This window comes from Somniosus microcephalus, chromosome 4, assembly GCF_052327205.1.
Source record: "Somniosus microcephalus isolate GS21.2 chromosome 4, FLI_Smic_1.0, whole genome shotgun sequence".
NCBI lineage: Eukaryota > Metazoa > Chordata > Chondrichthyes > Squaliformes > Somniosidae > Somniosus > Somniosus microcephalus.
The window spans coordinates 52,016,753-52,037,912 of record NC_140990.1 but is presented as its reverse complement, the minus strand read 5'-3'; the positions used below and the strand labels follow the sequence as shown (position 1 = coordinate 52,037,912).

Sequence of the window (21,160 nt, the reverse complement as noted above, 5' to 3'; positions counted from 1 at the left end):
CGTATGATACAGCCACACTGAAAGCCTTGTCCAGTGTCAAATCTTTCTCAGAAAGTAGCCTTTTCTGTGTTCCTTCACTTAGGAGACCGCAGACGAATTTGTCTCGTAGAGAATCTGCCAGTCCTGCCCCGAATTGGCAGTGCTTTGACAGCTTTCTTAATTCGGTGAGGTAATCAGCGTTACTTTCATTCTTGTGCTGATTCCTCCTGAAGAATTTGAATCGTTCCGCTACCAGCAGCGGTGTTGGGTTTAAGTGCTCCTGTAGGGTATCAACAATCTCCTTAAAATTCTTGTCCATCAGTTTGGCTGGAGCGATTAAGTTTCGTAACAGCCCGTATGTCCTTGCGCCCATCAGATTTAGAAGTACCGATGCCTTTTTATCATCCTCTACTTCATTCGCTGTGCAATATACCTCCACTCATTCCACATGTGGTCCAATCCTCTATATTACTATCGAAAGCAGTAATATTGCCAGTCTTAGGCATCCTGAAAATCAAAAATGGCGCCTCCCGCGTTCCTTTCTTCCCTGCCGAGAAAAAATGGCACCTCCCGCGCTTTCCCGCCGCTGCCGACAACGCTGTTCTCCGCGGTTTTTATTTACACATATTTTTAATAGTTGGAGACTCATTCCCGCCGGACTCTCTGGGACTTTTCCCTCCCTCTGCTTGGTCCGAACGCCGACCTGCTTTGCAGCGCCGGCCGTCTCCCGAGTGCTCCACCCTCCGTCTCTGTTTGCCTCCGCCTTCCGACTCGCTGCTCGGCCCCGCTGCAGAGCCACCCGATCGAGCCCCAGCCCGCCGCCCAGGAAGGATTAGTGCAGTACCTGCCACCAGCCCGACTAGCTGGTGAAACCACAGTTTTTTTTCTTTTTCCTTCGACCTTTGTCTGAGGAATTGATCTCGAGGTGCTGCCGAATTGCAGGTAAGTCCGTTTCCAATTTGTCGCCGCTGTTGTATCCGTGTGTTAATGGAGACACGGAATGCAGGAGTTGGTTTAACAGGTGTTTACTGAACAAAGTCTGGAGGTGAACTAAAAGATACAAGACGCTATACAGGCCTACATACCCGAGTGGTCACTACCGGTATTACAGTACGCAGGGGCTCTTAAAGGTACATACACTACAGGGGGGAAGGAGGGGGGGAGAAAGGGAGGGGGGAGCCAGCAGACCCTCTCCGCTCTGCCGGCGATGGCTCCGCTGAGCTCCGTGCCGCCCCACGCACTGACATGCCGAGCGCAGCGCCCCGGTCAGCCCGAGCCCCGCCCTCCCGAGGCCGAGCCTGAGGCAGCTTGAGACGGCCGATTGCGGCTGGCCGGGCCCGGTTGCCTTGGTAACCCTCCTCCCCTCTCCGCCTCCCGATCTCCGGGACCGTGCCTGGGCGGCTTGAGACAGCCGATTGCGGCTGGCGAGCCCGGTTGCCGGGGTAACCCTCTCCACTCCCCGAATGAAGCACGAGGAGCTTGCAGTGAGCCCAGCCAGCCTTTACCAAGATGGCTGGCCGCTGGTTCGGAATCCGGCCCAGCAGGGGGGTAGGGCGTGAGGGGTGGGAGGAGCTTGCCACAAAACAATTGCCTAGGGTCCAGCATGGCTGGCAACAGACACCCAGGCTTCGAGGCCTACCTGCAAAAACAGGGAAAGGTAGGAAAATTAATGAGATTAGATAAAAGATTTAGAAAGTAATTAACTTTTTAAAGAAACAGTATGGCCTAGAAATTCAGTTAAGGCCCGCCAGCAGGCTAACGCCCAAAAGTTAGCGCTGCGCGCGGAGCCAGTTGCGCGCGCCAGAAATTCACTTTTAGCGCCCCTAGTCGGAACCGGGCGCTGTTCCAGGGTGTGCCCGCCTCCGCTTGGGGCGCTGAAAGTGAATTTCAGCGCTCCAGCTGCCGCTGCGCCACCCGATGCGGTGCGGCAGGCTGGGGTACTGCAGGCCTCCTTCTCTTAAGGAGGAGCTGCCTGCAGCCGTGAGATCGCCGCTGGATTCTGCCGGCAAATGAGGCCGGCACCACGGAGAAGTGCCGGACTCACGGGAATCAGCCACCAATGCCGCGGGGGGGGGTGGTGTAGGAGGCCGGGGAGGGAGGTGCGGGCAGGCGGCTGCCGAAAAAGCGGCCGGCCGCACCTCCACCTTAAAGCACCCCAGTAGCGCAGCAGTACGGCCCCGTTTTTCAAACGCTGTTTGTGGCCGCTGCAGAAGAGGCGGCCGCAACTAAATATGGGGTTTGGCCCAGAAGCGGGGCGGTACCGGGGCACTGCGCACACCGATGACGTCATCGGTGTCGGCGAAGTGCTACCGGCTACCGCCGCCATTACCGCAACGCTGAATATCAGCGCACCCTCTTACACTGGCGCAGAAACCCTCTTTGGGCGAAAAGTGGGCGCAAAGCCTTCTGAATTTCTAGGCCTATGTGTTTTAAAAGCAACTTTTTTTTAAAGACGCAGAAAGCGGGAAAAAGAAATGAAAAGTTTGGAATCAAGATGGCGGCAACTCACCTCGGTTCAGAACGATAAGGCCCGCCCACACACGCACCGATTGGTCGACCGTTAGGTCACCGAAGCGTAGGATTGGTCAATCGTCCCGTCACTCGACTCTAGGAGGGCCCGCCCGCACGCGCCAGGAACCAGCCCCCGCCACGCAGCGATTGGTCGACCGTCGGGTCGCTCGACCGTACGATTGGTCGACCTTAAATGTCACTCTATGCTAATGAGCGGATAATGAGATGCTAATGAGCGGAATTTTGAACATTTTTTGGATACCGCGGGCGCAATTTTTGTCTCACCAAAACGTAAATACGCTTACGACCGTTCCAGAATCGTAAGCTTTCTTTTGATGTAACGCACGTGTAGGTACGCTCTGTAACTTTAGAGTGTATAGCCGGACAGACAGAAGGACAGACAGATCTATCCTTTTATTTATTTTTATATATATATATATAGGTGAGCCTCTTGTAAACATTCGTCGGAGATCTGGCATCAACCATTGATTGTACTGCTCTCCCCTTGTGACAAGTAAAAATACAAGTGTTGTTTGCCAGTTGCCGTGCGTCTGAGTCTTACTCGAACTTCGACAGTATTTCTTGGAGGTTCCACCGAGATCGCTTACTACTTGACGGGGAGCGGACGCCAAGATTGTGACGTTCCGGGGAACGGTCCCTGACTGGCCAGGGAGTGCCTCTTGAACACTCAAAACCAGGGAGCCTTCCGCAGTAACAGGTACAATTGAGTCCCGCTCGTCGGCAAGTGTACTGCGATCTGTGAGTAGACTCAGTTCAGGGTTCGGTTGACTTTAAGTAATCATTTTCTCCTTTGTCAACTATCGTAAAGAGAGGATCGGTTCTCAGAAAGTCGGACCCTGAAAGTACTGGCACGTAGAGAGTAAGAGATACCGGTAAGGTTTAAGGGTTAAGCCTGTCCGGCCAGCAGAAAGTTGGTTGTGGGAGAACCGGCGGGTTGGAATCCCAGACGTGTTGGAAGTGAATGTGTAACGGGTTAAAATCCCGATAAGTAGGAAAACCAAAGGGTTGGAATCCTAAGAGGTTGAAGGGTGGGGCACAGTCCCAATGAATGTATAACTAGTTGGAGTCCTAATAAAGAATAGATAGGTTAAGAATCCGCACGGTGTAATAATTACTACTATAAGTACTTAAAAACTCTGTGTTAAGTGTTCCTTGACGGTCTCTCGGTGTCGAGCCCTGTCACAGCCAACCAACTGAGCCCGATCGGACAAGGAGAGTGTTAAATCTCTAACGCCTTGCCTCAGGCCGGTTATTAAGAGGGCAAATGCCCCACGTGAAGGCCAGGACCACGAAGTAGGTGCCAAGACCCTGAGACACTGAGCGGCAAAGGTTGGAGATTCTGTGACACTGGTTCGATATTGATAAAGACCACTAGGATTGTCTCATAATGTTTGTTTATTGCTATGTCTGATTATGTCAATTCTCATAATATTGATGAAGTGTTGCGACAACTGTTCGGATTGTTAATTATAATCCTCATATTGTGGTGTATAATTTTATGCTATGGAATCAAGTATTAATTGTTAAGAAAGTAAGAAAGACAACAGACCCCGAGAAAGTACCCGTTAACAATTACGTAGAGGGACAATGGGTAGTCAATCAAGTAAAACGCCAGAAAAAGGCACTCCAGCCTGTTTAATGTTGAAAAATGTGGCCAGTCTTCCATCGACCATATGGAAAATTGGACTAAAAATAAAATAAGACCCTTTCCGCCAGACGGATCCTTTAATTTAGACAGGATTACTTGTCTTGAAGAGTGTCTTCTTGATAGAGATCCAGGTAGAAGGGGAAAGAAGAAAGTTAATTGGTCAGCATTCGGTGATTAGAAAAGGGAAGCCGAAAGGAGAAAACAGTTAAGCACTGAGGCTAGTGAAAGAGGAAACCAGAAAAAGAGATTAAAAGAGACCAAGGAAAGCCCAGACAAACAAATGGTGGTCCAAGAAGTTAAGCAAGTTACGGTCAAGTCTATATGTCCGATAGCAGACCAAGAAGAAGGTGGTAAAGAGGATGTAGAAGATTATGTGGAGAGAATGGAGGAAATTATAGCTCAATATTCGGGAATGGAAAAGGATGATTATCAAGCGCCCATGGTCAGCGCATTGGTAAATGGCCTTAGGCCAGATTTAAAAGAACCCCTAAAATTAGTCTGCCTTGGGTGGAGACAGGAGACCCTTCCCCGGTTAATCTCCGTATTAAAAGGACTTACAGGATAGAAATGTATCCCCAACAAAATAGGGGAAGGGGACGCGGAAACAGGAGAGGTTTCGGAGGCAGAAATAGAGGAAACGTGGGGCAAGGTGGACAAGGAAATAACTGTGGCCAAACAGGACACTGGGCCAGAGATTGTCCATCAAAAAACCCAAGTTTGGAGGTCCTTGGAACCAAACTGGAGGTTATGGTACCTCCCCTCAAAATCAAGGGACGGGACCCTATGGGACCCCGGCCCCAGTATACCCTAGGCCACAGACTGAATTCACGGTACACGACCCTTTTAGAGATCAAAAACAAGGTGTTGGTTACCATGGACGGGATCAGAACCGCTCCTACTGATTGCCCGAAGCATGTCCAGGTGCTCCTGACAACCAAATGCCCGTAGTATCCCTAAATGCGCGAAGTGAACCCGAAATTAAATTACAAGTGGATGGCCGCCCTGTATCATTTTTAGTGGACACGGGCGCCACCTATTCAATGTTAGGGAAAGGAGGTTCAGGAGGAATGCCTTCGTCCGGTAAAAAAAAAACCCGTAGCAGGACTGGCTGGATTAACCCAATGAATGGAGGCACCACTACCTAGCGCTGTAGAGATTGAAGAATATAAGGGAACCCACTCATTTTTGCTATCGGACGAAGCATCTATGAATTTATGTGGAAGAGACTTGTTGTGCAAAATGAACGCCACAATTATTTGCTCTCCAGCGGGGGTTACAGTTGAGATTCCCATAGACAAATGTTATGCGTATCCAGTGGTAGAGGTAAAACTCCCTATTCTCTACGCATGGGAAATTTTAGATCCAAATATAAGCCCAGAGCTCGCTAGTCTAGTGGGTGCTTGGGGATGCATCACTGATTCGATAACACAGTACCAGAAGTCTATAAAACTGAGAGTGTGGCATTTGAAACTACACTGTACAGCCTATTATGATAAAACAGGACAGGACCTTATTATGCAGAACTTTTACCCACCATTCTTAAGCCTAAAATATCGCCTGAGCATAAAACAAGTTTTTATAGGTCCAGAGGGTATTGCCGCAGCTGTTGAATTATCATCTATTACTGGAACACTCTATAAGGTTAAAGATGCCGACCCACACTGGACTCTTGCAGTTGATCAATCCTATCATTCCAAAGATTTCGGTCCAATGGTCAGACGAATGCAAATGCTGACAACATCGAAAACGTGGGAAAGAACTGGAGCCGCGTTAACAGAATATGGAAAAGAAGGTTTCTCAGTCACGTTCAATCGGAAACTAGTTGTCGATGGAGATCTGATTAAAAAAAAAGAGAAGCCAAGGGCAGCACTGTGGCTGTGCCAGGAAGCAGAAACGCTTTTAAAGGAGGTACCTGATGTCCTGTGGGCGAAACACTCAATGAGGTCGGAGAAATGTTGACTGCACAAACTTACAAGGTCACAAATAATACAGCAGCAGCATTGCCCAAGAATCCTCAGTATCCATTGTCAGGGAAGGCGGAAGAAGGGATCGAACCAGTAATTGAGTCATTGCTAACACAAGGTATAATTATCCCGATGACAAGTCCATGTAACACGCCTATTTTGCCAGTAGAAAAAGCCAATAGCGAGAAATGGAGATTTGTACAGGACTTAAGAGCAGTCAACGATGCCGTATTCCCCACATACCCGGTGGTGCTGAATCCAGCTACCTTACTCCCTACTGAGGAGGGCAGAGAGCCTCATTCCTGTGAGATGGTAACCCAGCTGATCACCAAACCATGAGTTGACCTGACCGACGTACCGATATCCAACCCTGATCAAGTATACTATGCAGATGGGTCAGCCTTACGAAATGATAAGGGTCAGCCTAGAGCTGCATACGCAGTGGTCGCCCAGAATGAGGATGTCGAAGCCGCTGCGCTCCCGGACTCCTTTTCAGCTCAACAAGCAGAATTAGGCTTGTGCGAGCAAGCACTGAGTGCGAGTCAGCAGAGAGTGCTGTGAGTTTGGGTAAGTGTGAGAGTTCTTTAATTGTTATTTCTCTTTAAATCATTCTTGATAAGATTACTTAAGCAGTTTAAGTAAAGGGGAAAAGTTAAATATTTGGGATTCTGTTGGTTTAAGAGTAAAACAAGGTTACACTGCAGCAGGAGTAAATTGGCACAGCAGGCAGGGGAAACCAGTTTTCTAACCAATCAGCAGGGGTGACTCATTTGGCTGTAAACAAACAAACAGTATAAAAAGACCAGTCCTAGTGCGAGCAAGCACTGAGTGTGAGTCATCAAAGAGTGCTCTGAGTTTGGGTAAGTGGGGTGTTAGGTGCTCTTTTCAAACTTTAACTCTGTGGGTTGTAGTTAATAAGGCCTTTCTGGTGCAGAGTGACTGTTGGTAAACCATTTAACTGGTGTAATTAGAGGGATTGATTTAAATTAAATCCAATTAATTAAAGGGGATACTAGCATCTATAATCGGGCAGAGGGTGTCCATAACTAACAATAAAAAATTTAATTAATTACATAGAATGGAGCAGGTGATGTGCTACTGTTGCAAGATGTGGGAGCCGGTGAACCCCATTGAGGCTCACGGTGACTACGTCTGTGACAAGTGTCTGCTGCTACAGGAACTCCAGCTCCGTGTTGATGAGCTGGAGTCTGAGCTTCAGACACTGCGACACATCAGGGAGGGGGAGAAGTACCTGGGCTCTGTATCAGGAGGTGATCACACCTATGACGTTAATTAATTCAGATGTAGCCCATGGTCAGGGACAGGACGGTGTGACTACAAGTGAGGCAGGTACGGGGATCCAGGAGGTAGAGCTGGAGGAGCCGCAGCCGTTGCTCTTGTCCAGCAGGTTCGAGGTTCTTACTCCCTGTGGGGACGGGAGCAGGGACTGCAGGGAGGATGAGCAACCTGGCCACAGCACCGTGGAACGGGGGGGCCATTCAAGAGGGGGGGGAGTAACTAGAAATGTTGTAGTGGTAGGGGATAGTATTATTAGGGGGATAGATAGAGTTCTCTGCAGCTGAGAGCGAGAGTCCCGAAGGCTGTGTTGCCTACCCGGTGCCAGGGTTAAGGACATCTCCTCTGGGCTGGAAAGAAACTTGCAGTGGGACACTGGCGGGGGGGGGGGGGGGGGTGGGTGGTGGGGGGGGGGGTGGTGGTGTGGGGTGGTGGGGTGTGGGGGGGGTGGGGGGGGGTGGATGGGGGGGGGTGTGGGGGGGAGGTTCCTGGAGAGCAAATAATAAAAATGACAAAAGAGAAGGTCATAGACTTAGGTAGCAGTGGGGAAATTAAAAACCAGAGTGTGTCAGGAAGGGGCAGAAGGTATGGAGTAAAAGGTAAAGTAATAAAAAGGGCAAAAGCAGGAACTAAGTGTCACAAAACATATTTGAAAGTTCTCTATCTGAATGCACGTAGCATTCGTAACAAAATAGACGAGTTAATGGCACAAATAACTACATATGGGTATGATCTTGTGGCCATTACAGAAACATGGCTGCAGGGTGACAATGCCTGGGAATTAAACATACCAGGTTATTGAACGATCAGGAAGGACAGGCAGGAAGGAAGGGGAGGTGGGGTGGCTATGTTAATAAAGGAAGGAATCACTGTAATACAGAGAAATGATTTTGGGTCAAAAGATCAGGATAATGAAACAGTTTGGGTGGAGGTAAGGAATAATAAGGGGAAAAAAACACTAGTGGGCGTAGTCTATAGGCCTCCGAACAGTTGCAACTATGTTGGACGGAGTATCAATCAGGAAATAGTTGAGGCTTGTAATAAGGGAACATCGATAATTATGGGGGATTTTAACCATCATATTAATTGGACAAATCAAATTGGGCAGGGCTGCCTTGAGGATGAGTTCATTGAGTGTATTAGGGATGGGTTTCTTGAGCAGTATGTAACTGAACCGACCAGGAGACAAGCAACCTTAGATCTGGTCCTGTGTAACGAGACAGGATTAATTAAAAATGTCCTAGTAAAGGATCCCCTTGGAATGAGTGACCATAACATGGTTGAATTCCATATTCAATTAGAGGGTGAGAAGGTTGGATCTCAAACAAGCGTGCTAAGCTTGAATAAAGGAGACTGTGAAGGTATGAGAGCGGAATTGAGTAGAGTGGATTGGGAAAATAGATACATGATCAGTGGTGTACATTTAAGGAGTTATTTTACAACTTCCAAAAAATATATATTCCACTGAGAAAAGGGTGTAAAAGAAAAGACAGCCATCCGTGGCTAAGTAAAGAAATTAAGGATAGTATTCGACTAAAAACAAGGGCATATAAGGTAGCCAAATCTAGTGGGAGGATAGAGGATTGGGAAAACTTTAAAAGACAGCAAAAAATAACAAAAAGATTAAGAAAGGGAAGATAGATTATGAAAGTAAATTAGCAAAAAATATAAAAACAGACAGTAAGAGTTTTTATAGTTATATAAAAAGAAAAAGGGTGGCTAAAATAAATGTTGGTCCCTTAGAGGATGAGACCGGGAAATTAATGGTGGGAAATATGGAGATGGCAAAAACACAATGAATATTTTGTATCAGTCTTTACAGTAGAGGGCACTAAGAATATCCCAACACTGGACAAACAGGGGGCTATAGGGGGGGGGAGGAGCTAAACACGATCAAACTCACTAAGGAAGTGGTACTCGGTAAAATAATGGGACTCAAGGCGGATAAATCACCTGGACCTGATGGCTTACATCCTAGGGTCTTGAGGGAAGTGGCGGTAGGGATTGTGGATGCATTGGTAATAATTTTCCAAAACTCCCTGGACTCAGCTAAGGTCCCGGCAGACTGGAAAACTGCTAATGTAACACCCTTATTTAAAAAGGGCAGTAGACAGAAGGCTGGAAACTATAGACCGGTTAGCCGAACATCTGTGGTAGGTAAAATTTTGGAGTCCATTATTAAGGAGACAGTAACAGGACATTTGGATAATCATCATTTAATAGGACAAAGTCAGCATGGTTTTATGAAGGGGAAGTCATGTTTGACAAATTTGCTGGAGTTCTTTGAGGAAATAACATATAGGGTGGATAAAGGGGAACCAGTAGACGTAGTGTATTTAGACTTCCAAAAGGCATTTGACAAGGCGCCACACAAAAGATTATTGCTTAAGATAAAAAATCACGGGATTGGGGGTAATATTCTGGCATGGATAGAGGATTGGCTATCTAACAGAAGGCAGAGAGTTGGGATAAATGGTTCATTCTCAGAATGGCAATCAGTAACTAGTGGTGTTCCGCAGGGGTCGGTGCTGGGTCGCCAACTCTTTACAATCTATATTAACGATTTGGAGGAGGGGACCGAGTGTAACATATCAAAGTTTGCAGATGATACTAAGATGGGAGGGAAAGTACTGAGTGAGGAGGACATAAAAAACCTGCAAGGGGACATAGACAGGCTAAGTAAGTGGGCAGAGATTTGGCAGATGGAATACAATACTGGAAAGTGTGAGGTTATGCACTTTGGCAGGAAAAATCATAGAGCAAGTTATTATCTTAATGGCAAGAAACTGGAAAGTACTGAAGTACAAAGGGATCTGGGGGTCCTGGTGCACGAAACTCAAAAAGGTTAGTATGCAGGTGCAGCAAGTGATTAAGAAGGCCAATGGAATGTTGGCTTTCATTGCTAGGGGGATAGAATATAAAAATAGGGAGGTATTGCTTCAGTTGTACAAGGTATTGGTGAGACCGCACCTGGAATACTGCATACAGTTTTGTTGTCCATACTTAAGAAAAGACATACTTGCTCTCGAGTCAGTACAAAGAAGGTTCACTCGGTTAATCCCGGGGATGAGGGGATGGACATATGAGGAGAGGTTGAGTAGATTGGGACTCTACTCATTGGAGTTCAGAAGAATGAGAGGCGATCTTATTGAAACATATAAGATTGTGAAGGGGTTGGATCGGGTGGATGCGGGGAGGGTGTTCCCGATGATGGGTGAAACTAGAACTAGGGGGCATAGTCTTAGAATAAGGGGCTGCTCTTTCAAAACTGAGATGAGGAGGAACTACTTCACTCAGAGGGTGGTAGGTCCATGGAATATGCTGCCCCAAAAAGCTGTAGAAGCTACATCATTACATAAATTTAAAACAGAAATAGACAGTTTCCTAGAAGTAAAGGGAATTAAGGGTTACGGGGAGCGGGCAGGAATTTGGACATGAGTCTAGGTTCGGGTCGGACATGGCCCTGTGGGTAGTGGAGCGGGCCCAGGGGCTGTGTAGCCTGATCCTGCTCCTATTTCGTGTGTCTAATTCTGTTAGATTCAGGAGATGGTTCTGTGATAGTAGATTGGCGGTTAGGATCAGATCAGCCATGATCTTATTGAATGGCGGAGCAGGCTCGAGGGGCCGATTGGCCTACTCCTGCTCCTATTTCTTATGTTCTTATTCGCTTTGACCCGTGCATGTATTCTAGCCACAGGCCAATCGGTAAACATTTATACTGACTCAAGATATGCCTTTGGGGTAGCTCATGATTATGGACAGATTTGGAAAATTCGTGGTTACCTGACATCATCAGGGACAACCATTAAAAATGCAAAGCAGGTAGAGAATCTTATAAAAGCCATTCAGAGACCAAAATATTTGGCTATCATTAAATGCCAAGCACACACTGGGCATTTGAATGCAGTAGCACTTGGAAATGCTAGGGCAGATAACGCAGCCAAAGTGGCCGCATTGTCTGACAAGGCCCACAAGTTTTAGCCTTCCCTGTTCGGGAAAGAAAAGCAGTAGAACAACCACCCACCGTTAATGATGTGCTAGCCTATCAATCGCAAGCAAGCGCAGAAGTGGTGTCTGGATGGGTTAAAAATAAGTGCTTTAAGAATAGACGGTTTATGGGTTCATCATGACGGCCGCATGGTGACCCCTCAATCTCTTTTACCATGGATTGCCCGATGTGTTCATACATTCACCCATGCGGGCAAAGGGGGGATGGCAGATTAAATTTTAACAACTTGGTATGCACCAGGCAATTCGGCTATTGCAAAAGAAATTTGCAAAAATTGTGTTACCTGTCAGACTATGAATTCGGGTAAGACGGAAAAAGTACAGTCTGCCTCCCATCCAAACCCAATGGGCCCTTTTGTACATTTACAGATGGATTTAATTGAATTACCTATGTGTATGGGATTTAAATATGTATTAGTTATTGTAGACATGTTTTCCAGATGGGTGGAAGCTTTTCCTTGCCGAAAAGCAGACGCCACCACTGTAGCCAAATATTTACTCAAGAAATTGTACTGCGCTTTGGGATACCAGTCAAACTTTCAAGTGACAATGGATCCCATTTTACTGGAACTGGTATAAAGGAAATGTGCAAAGCTCTACAGATCAACCAACACTTCCATTGTAGTTATCACCCACAGTCGGCAGGATTAGTGGAGAGATACAATGGAGTAATGATGTGCTATCAATTACTGAGAAAGACTGGAAGTTAAGAGAGTAACAAACAGGCTTTTATTAGCTAAAGAACGAAGGCATGCCTCTAGTGGTCGACCGGTCCTGAATGCCTGGGGAACTGCAGAGCAGCCGCCTTTATACTAGGGCATATGGGTGGAGCCAGGGGCAGAGCCAGCTGAGGCATGCACAGACAGGTACAACAATGGGCAAGAGTGAACAACAGTGGAGTGAACAACAGTGGTTTACCACATTCACCCCTTGCTTAAAAAATGAGTCCGACGGGGTGAAGTGTATTAAAAGTTCGTATAATTAAGTCTTTCTGGGGGTCTTGTATGCCGTCTTGATCGTCGTGGCGACGGCTGAGGTGGTGCAGCTTCCGACGCCGAGTCCCGCGTGGGCCGGAGCACTGGCGTGTCGTCCTCATGGGTGTTGAGTTGGTTGGTGATCAATGGCGGGTCACGGGGCCACGGCGTGCCGTCTACAGGGGTTAGGTATGGGTCCGTTGCCGCCGGTGCATTGTGGGTAGCGGTGATGTTGGTTTCAGGGGCCCCCCCCAAGGGTGCGAGGTCTCGTATGGAGACTGTGTCCTCCCGCCCGTCCGGGTACGCAATGTAAGCATACTGGGGGTTGGCGTGGAGGAGGTCGACCCTCTCGACCAGGGGGTCCGTTTTATGGGTCCTCACGTGTCTTCTCAGTAGGACCGGCCCTGGGGACGTCAGCCATGGCGGGTAGCGATGTCCCCAATGTGGACTTCCTTGGGAAGACAAACATTTTCTCATGAGGGGTGGCGTTAGTGGCAGTGCAGAGCAGTGACCGAATAGAGTGGAGCGCATCGGGGAGCACATCCTGCCAGCGGGAGGTCGGAAGGCCCCTAGACTTTAAGGCTAGCAGGGCGGCCTTCCAAACTGTCGCGTTCTCTCTTTCTACCTGTCCGTTCCCCCGGGGGTTGTAGCTGGTGGTCCTGCTCGTGGCAATACCTCTCACGAACAGGTACTGGCGGAGTTCGTCGCTCATAAACGATGAGCCCCGGTCGCTATGGATATAGCTGGGGAAACCGAACAAGGCGAAGAGGTCGTTCAGGCATTTAATGACCGTAGCACTGGTCATGTCTGGGCAGGGGATGGCAAACGGAAAACGGGAGTACTCGTCGATGATAGTGAGGAAGTACACATTGCGGTCAGAGGAGGGGAGGGGCCCTTTAAAATCGACGCTCAGGCGCTCAAAGGGGCGAGTGGCTTTTATCAGGTGTGCTCTGTCTGGCCTATAAAAGTGCGGTTTGCACTCGGCACAGACTTGGCAGTTCCTGGTCATGGTCCTGACCTCCTCGATGGAGTAAGGCAGGTTGCGGGCCTTGATGAAATGGAAGAACCTGGTGACCCCCGGGTGGCAGAGGTCATTGTGGAGGGCCCGCAGTCTATCAACCTGGGCGTTGGCACATGTACCTCGCGATAGAGCATCCGGGGGCTCATTGAGTTTCCCGGGCCGGTACACGATATCGTAATTGTAGGTGGAAAGTTCAATTCTCCACCTCAAAATCTTGTCGTTTTTGATTTTGCCCCTCTGCTTGTTATTAAACATAAAAGCAACTGAACGCTGGTCAGTGAGTAGGGTGAATCATTTTCCGGCCAGGTAATGCCTCCAATGTCGCACAGCTTCCACAATGGCCTGGGCCTCCTTTTCGACAGAGGAGTGTCTGATTTCGGAGCCTTGGAGGGTTCGTGAAAAGAAGGCCACGGGCCTTCCCGCCTGGTTAAGGGTAGCGGCCAGGGCAAAGTCGGACACATCGCTCTCCACCTGGAAAGGGATGGACTCGTCCACCGCGTGCATGGTGGCTTTAGCAATGTCCTCTTTGATACGGCGGAAGGCTAAGCCGGCCTCTGCCGCCAGGGGAAAAGAGGTGGACTTGATAAGTGGACGGGTTTTGTCCGCATAATTAGGGACCCACTGGGCGTAGGAGAAAAACCCCAGGCATCTCTTCAGGGCCTTGAGGCAGTGGGGCAGGGGAAGGTCCATAAGGGGACGCATCCGGTCGGGGTCGGGGCCGATGACTCCATGTTCCACAACACAGCCAAGGATAGCGAGGCGGGTTGTGCGGAATATGCACTTCTCCTTGTTATACGTAAGGTTTAGGAGTTGGGCAGTGCGGAGGAATTTGTCGAGATTGGCGTCATGGTCCTGCAGGTCATGGCCACAGATGGTCACATTGTCCAGGTAGGGAAAAGTGGCCTACAATGCATTCTGGTCGACCATCCGGTCCATCTCCCTTTGGAAAACGGAGACGCCAAAGGGAACCCGAAGGAAGTGGTAGAGGCGGCCGTTTGCCTCGAAGGCAGTATACTGGCGGTCCTCATAGCAGATCGGGAGTTGGTGATATGCTGACTTAAGGTCAATGGTGGAGAATATGCGGTATTGTGCGATTTGATTGACCATATCAGATATGCGGGGGAGTGGGTATGCGTCCAGTTGGGTATATCGATTGTTTGGCTGTAGTCAATGACCAGGCGCTGCTTCTCGCCGGTCTTGACGACCACAACCTGGGCTCACCAGGGGCTGGTGCTAGCTTCAATAATCCCCTCCTTCAGGAGCCGCTCCACCTCAGATTTAATAAAAACTCTGTCACCAGCGCTGTATCGCCTGCTTTTGGTGGCGATGGGCTTACAGTCGTGGGCGAGGTTAGCGAACGGGGGGGGGGGGTGACTTTAAGCGTGGAGAGGCTGCAAAAGGTGCGCGGCGGGCAATTTGAAAACTGCTGGTTGCAGACTGAGTGGGGGAAGGGGTCCACCATACGCCATCGTGACACTTTTAAGGTGGCACTGAAAATCCAACCCCAGTAGAACGGCAGCGCAGAGATGTGGCAGGACAAGCAGTTTAAAGTTTCTGTACTCTGTGCCCCTCACCGAAAGGGTCACCACGCAGTAGCCGCCGACGTCCGCTGAATGGGACTTGGAGGCCATAGAGACCCGGTGGCGCGCTGGCAGGACCGGGAGAGAGTAACGCCGCACCGTGTCGGGGTGGATAAAGCTCTCCGTGCTCCCGCAGTCAAAGAGGCAGGTCGTGGCGCGGCCGTTTACCTTAATGTCCATCATGGACCTGGCTAGTTGGCGAGGTCTAGATTGGTCCAGTGTAACGGAGGCCAGAGTAGGGTCAGGCGTGTCGCTGCAGTCATCAGGTGAGGCGGTGGGTGAGTCGGGGGCCCGTTGCAAAAATGGCGGCCGGAACGGATCACCCATGGTCGAAGGCGTCCAAGATGGCGTCGCCCATGATCCACACGCGGCTGGAGGCGTACAAGATGGTGTCCAAGATGGCGGCGTCCAAGATGGCGGCCCGCTCGGCCCACACGCGGCACTGCTGGAGTTTGGGGTAGGTTTAGCCTTGCAGACGCTGGCGTAGTGCCCTTTCTTCCCACAACCAGAGCAAGTAGCGTTTTTCGCCGGGCAGCGCACTCTGGGGTGTTTGGCTTGGCCACAGAAGTAACACTTCGGGCCCCGGGACATCGCTGCAGAAGTTGGGCCGTTGGCGGGATGTGACGGGGGTGGCGCGGCACCGGGTGGCGGTCCTACCGTGTCCCAGGATGGCGGTGCCCGCGCCATCCACGATGCGGCCGCGCGGTCAGGGGAGTAGGCGTCCATATTCCGGTGGGCCACGTCTAGCGAGAGTGCGAGGGCCGTGGCCTTCTTCGGGTCGAGTTCGCCCTGCTCCAATAGTCTCTGCCGGGTGTAGTTGGACCTGAGGCCCGCGACGAAGGCGTCCCGGACAAGTTCCTCTGTTTACACCGCGGCCGACACCTCTTTACATTTGCAGGCCCGGCCGAGCACCTTCAGCGCCCGTAGGTATACCTCCATCGATTCCCCGGGTTGCTGTTTGCGGGACCCCAGGAGGTGTCTGGCGTAAACCTCATTTACCGGGCGTGCGTACTGTTCTTTAAGGAGGTCGAGAGCACCCTTGTAGGTAGTCGCATCTTGGATGAGCGAATAAGCTTGGTGGTTCACCTTGGAGGTCAGAACTCTTAGTTTGTCGCCATCGTTTTGAACAGTTTCGACGGAGGCTTCTAGGAAAAATTCGAAGCATCGCAGCCCGTGTGCGAACTTGGTAGATGAATCCGCCTCTTGAGGGTCTAGTTCCAGGCGTGCTGGTTTGAGGATTTGCTCCATCGAAAAAAAGTTTAGCTAATAAAATTGATGCGCTATCAATTACTGAGAAAGACTGGAAGTTAAGAGAGTAACAAACAGGCTTTTATTAGCTAAAGAACGAAGGCATGCCTCTAGTGGTCGACTGGTCCTGAATGCCTGGGGAACTGCAGAGCAGCCGCCTTTATACCAGGGCATATGGGTGGAGCCAGGGGCGGAGCCAGCTGAGGCATGCACAGACAGGTACAACAATGGGCAAGAGTGAACAACAGTGGAGTGAACAACAGTGAACAACAGTGGTTTACCACAGGTAATAAAGAACAAACTTGCAAAACTCTGAACAGACAGGACTAAAATGGGTTGAACTATTGCCTTTAGCTTTGATGGTCATGCGATCAACAACCAACAGGACAACAGGATTATCACATGAAATTGTCATGGGACGTCCCCAACATTTGCCTTTTTCTGCACCGTTTACTGCTAAACAAATGGGCATTCACAGAATGGAAGAGAATATGCTAAATTATTGTGTGGCACTAACTAGATGTATTTCCAGCTTTTACCAACAGGTTAAGGAAGCCCAGGTCGAGCCAGCAACGGGCAAATGCCACGGGTTCGAGCCAGGAGATAACGTTTATGTAAAGGTGTTCAATAGAAAGAGTAGCCTTCACCCAAGATTTGAAGGTCCGTTCCAGATCCTGTTAACCAACAATACTGCTGTAAAGGTGAAAGAGAGACCAACATGGATCCACGCCTCACACTGCAAAAGAGCTCCAGAGCACAAGGGAAAGGAATCACCAACCCCATCAGTAAATGGATATGGACATTAGGACTATGTTTCCTTGGGACACTTATAATACCTGTAATGCCCGAATTGCATGTAAACACCTTCTTGTATATGTCCCACAAATACGCTATGGAAAACAAGGAAGGAGGTTGTTGGGTATGTACCCAAATCCCTATCCACTAAGGGAGGGATTCCTCTTAGACCTGTCCCACTTAATCTGTCAGAAGTAGTAGAATGGTATATATACCAGAGCAGCACACGCCAATCCCCTAGGATGCCCCAGGCTGGAGAAATTACTTCGGTGATTGGGGAACAGGATGGGGGTCATGGATAATAGAAGGATTGATCATGATAGCCTATATCATATGCAGAATATTCCTGATCATAGTTTTGCTAAAGTGTTGTTGTAGACAGCTAGGACAAACACTTCTGAAGGCAGGGCCAGCTAAAATGATGGTGCAGCTAGGCACTAATGATCCAATCAAAGAAATGGAAAGAATGAATCAGAGCTTGGCGGATTAGGTTGTCCCCAAGGAGGACAAAAGGGGGGGGAATGTGGAAACATGGCCATAAGAACCACCCCAGAGGCTAATGGGAAAATAGTAAAAGAATTGACATTGCTATTAACCGCATAAACAGCAAAAAAGAATAGGTTTAGTCATGTACATCAGGGGTTAGCAGGAGGTCATATGAGTCATGTAACCACAAGAACAAGGAACGAAGGATAAAATAAGAATTGATTATGGAACTTGGGGAAGAATTTCAGTATTTACTAACATCAGGAAACAGATGTGCTTAACCCAGTGCTTATGAATACCTTGTTGCTATAGAACTAACACCCATGATTGGTTAAAAGAACTAAGAATGATGAGATTTTGAAATGGAATGCTCCAGTAAGTTTAACCTATATCCGCTTGTCTAACTAGAATATGGTAAGATCGAAACTGCTTTGCACACAAATTTATATTTAACCATTACACATGATCATATGGAACTTGTTTACTTGACTGTATAAAAACGCTGCGAAATGTTTAATCTGCGGAGCTGTAGTCTCAACCTTTGATTGAGCTGCTCTCCCCTTGCTGCAAGTAAATAAAGATCTTTCTGACGGTATATTTGTGTAAAGAGTCTTACTCGGAGTCGAGATTTCGACACTCCAAGGCCAATATATCCTTCCTAAGGTGTGGTGCCCAGAACTGCTCACAGTACTCCAGGTGTGGTCTAACCAGGGTTTTGTACAGCTGCAGGGTTTTGGCCTCAGCTGGAGTCTTGTGTACAGTTCTGGGCACCACACTTTAGGAAGGATGTCAAGGCCTTGGAGAGGGTACAGAGGAGGTTGACCAGGATGGTACCAGGGATGAGGGACTTCAGTTTTGTGGAGAGATTGGAGAAGCTGGGATTGTTCCCCTTAGAGCAGAGAAGGTTAAGAGGAAACCTAATAGAGGTGTTCAAGATGATGAGGGGTTTTGATCGAGCAAGTAGGGAGAAACTGTTCGCTCTGGCAAGTGGGTCGGTAACCAAAGGTCACAGATTTAAAATAGTTGCTAAAAGAACTAGAGGTGAAATGAGGAGAATTGTTTTCACACAGAGGGTTGTTAAGATCTGGAACGCACCATCTGAAAGGATGCTGGAATCAGGTCCCACAGGAACTTTCAAACGGTAATTGGACACGTACTTGAAGAGGACTAGTTTGCAGAGTTCTGGGGATAAAGCTGGGGTTTGGGACTAAATTGAACAGTTCCTTCAAAGAGCCGGCACAGACACGATGGGCCAAATCACCACCTTCTGTGCTGTTAGATTCTATGATCAGTGTGAACACGCTGGTGTCCCTTAAGGCTCTTCGAGCTTTTAAAGCTCTTCCCACAGTCAGAACATTTAAAGGGCCTCTCTCCAGTATGAACTCGCTGATGTACCAGCAGGTTGGAGGACTGAGCGAATCCCTTCCCACACTCGGAGCAGGTGAAAGGCCTTTCACCAGTGTGTAGGTGTTGGTGTTTCTTCAGCTCCCCGGCGCTTTTAAAGCTCTTCCCACAGTCAGAACATTTAAAGGGTCTCTTGTCAGTGTGAACTCGCTGATGTACCAGCAGGTTTTTGGGCCGAGCGAATCCCTTCCCACACACGGAGCAGGTGAACGGCCTCCCCCCAGTGTGGAGTTGTTGGTGTCGCTTGAGCTGCCGTGGGCTTTTAAAACTCTTCCCACAGTCAGAACATTTAAAGGGTCTCTCATCAGTGTGAACAAGCTGGTGACTCAGTAGGACGGATGACTCAGTGAATCCCTTCCCACACACGAAGCAGGTGAATGGTCTCTCCCCAGTGTGAACTCGCTGGTGTCGCTTGAGCTCCCGGGGGATTTTAAAACTCTTCCCACACTCAGAACATTTAAAGGGTCTTTCGTTAGTGTGAACACGCTGGTGTACCTTCAGCTCCCCGGGGCTTTTAAAGCTCTTCCCACAGTCAGAACACTGAAATGGTCTCTCATCTGTGTGAACAAGCTGGTGTCTTAGCAGGGTGGATGACTGCAGGAATCCCTTCCCACACACGGAGCAGGTGAACAGCCTTTCCACAGAGTGAACTCGCTGGTGTCTCTTCAGCCCCCCGGGGCTTTGACATCTCTTCCCACAGTCAGAACAGTGAAATGGTCTCTCGTCAGTGTGAACTCGCTGGTGTGTCAGCAGTTGGGATGAATAAACAAATCCCTTTCCACACATGGAGCAGGTGAACGGACTGTCCCTGGTGCGATTACGCCGTTGAACTTCCAATGCAGACGGGGAACTGAAGCCCTTCCCACCGTCCCCACCTTTACCCGGTTTCTCCCTGGTGTGATGGCGCATGTGTCTCGCCAGGTCAGGTGATCGGCTGAATCCGCGTCCACACACCGAACATGTGTGCGGTTTGTCATCGCTGCGATCGCTGCTTTCTCCTTCCATGTGCAAAGGCCGATGATATTCAGGTCCTGATGAATCGAGCGACTCTTGTCAGATCTTGACGTGATGTTTGGTCTGAGCTTCCCGCCTGTAACTGATCCACTTCTATAACCCTGTAAATTGAGATCAGAAAAGGATCAGAGGCAAACTGTTGTTTAATTTTCCCCTTTCCGAACCTATGGGCAGTGAAGCTGATTTTCAGGCTCCAGCTGCTGCACAGGTTGGTTGAAAGGATCAGCAGTAATGGCGGCTGTAATACCCACAAGCCCCGGCACTCCAGAAAGCGCTCTGTTGACGCTGAGTCCCGCGCATGCGCCTCATGGCTCCCGCGCTCTCCCTCCTGCTCCACAATCGCCCGTCCCGATCGGTCTGCAACGCCCATGCTCAGCGCACAAAGTCCCGCGGTTAGAACACCGGGCGCGCATGCGGAGCTGCAACATCTGGTACGCGTGCGCGGCTCAGGTGGGGGCAAGTCGGTGTTTCACCTCAGCCGCCAGTGAGGTGCGCATGCGCAGGACGACCCAACATTCTTCCTGTCAGCAATCACTCCCTCGTTTCTTTAATAAAAACAGAAAATGCTGGAAATACTCAGCAGGTCAGGCAGCATCTGTGGAGAGAGAAACAGAGTTAACATTTCAGGTCAATGACCTTTCGTCAGAACTGCTTGTTCTTTAGTGTCAGCCAGTGACTCAGTTGGTAGCACTCTCGCCTCTGAGTCAGAAAGTTGTGGGTTCACGTCCCACTCCAGAGACTTGAGCACAAAAATCTAGGCTGACACTCCAGTGCAGTGCTGAGGGAGTGCGGCACTGTCGGAGGTGCCGTCTTTCGGATGAGATGTTAAACGAAGGCCCTGTCTGCTCTCTCAGGTGGATGTAAAAGATCCCATGGCACTATGTTGAATAAGAGCAGAGGAGTTATCCCCAGTGTCCGAGCCAATGAGTTTATCCCTCAAAAAACAGAGATTATCTGGTCATTATCAGATTGCTGTTTGTGGGAGCTTGCTGTGCGCTAATTGGCTGCGTTTCCTACATTACAACAGTGACTGCAGTTCATTGACTGTAAAGCACTTTGGGTCATCTGGTGGTGGTGAAAGGCGCTCTATAAATGCAAATCTTTCTTTCTTCACTGTTCTCACCAGCGAACTCTTCTGGCTGACTGACACTTGACTCCGTGTCCAGTTCCGATGGACGGGTCACATCGTCCGCATGCCCGATACGAGACTC

At 49.2% G+C, this 21,160-nt stretch overlaps 1 protein-coding gene across 2 annotated transcripts in view; it reads right to left on the bottom strand.

The window, feature by feature from the left end:
• LOC147118870 (uncharacterized) overlaps positions 1 to 21,160 on the bottom strand; it is a 72,107-nt gene that overhangs the window by 28,095 nt on the left and 22,852 nt on the right. The window contains exon 2 of one of the 2 annotated variants that reach the window (XM_085984646.1): positions 16,310 to 20,050. The exons of the other annotated variant lie outside the window; for it this stretch is intronic. Within the exon in view, the coding sequence (XP_085840772.1) occupies positions 18,807 to 19,940 (1,134 nt within the window). The 5' untranslated portion in view covers positions 19,941 to 20,050 and the 3' untranslated portion in view covers positions 16,310 to 18,806. Of the gene's footprint in view, positions 1 to 16,309; positions 20,051 to 21,160 lie in introns of those variants that run through there. 2 annotated transcript variants of the gene reach the window in all.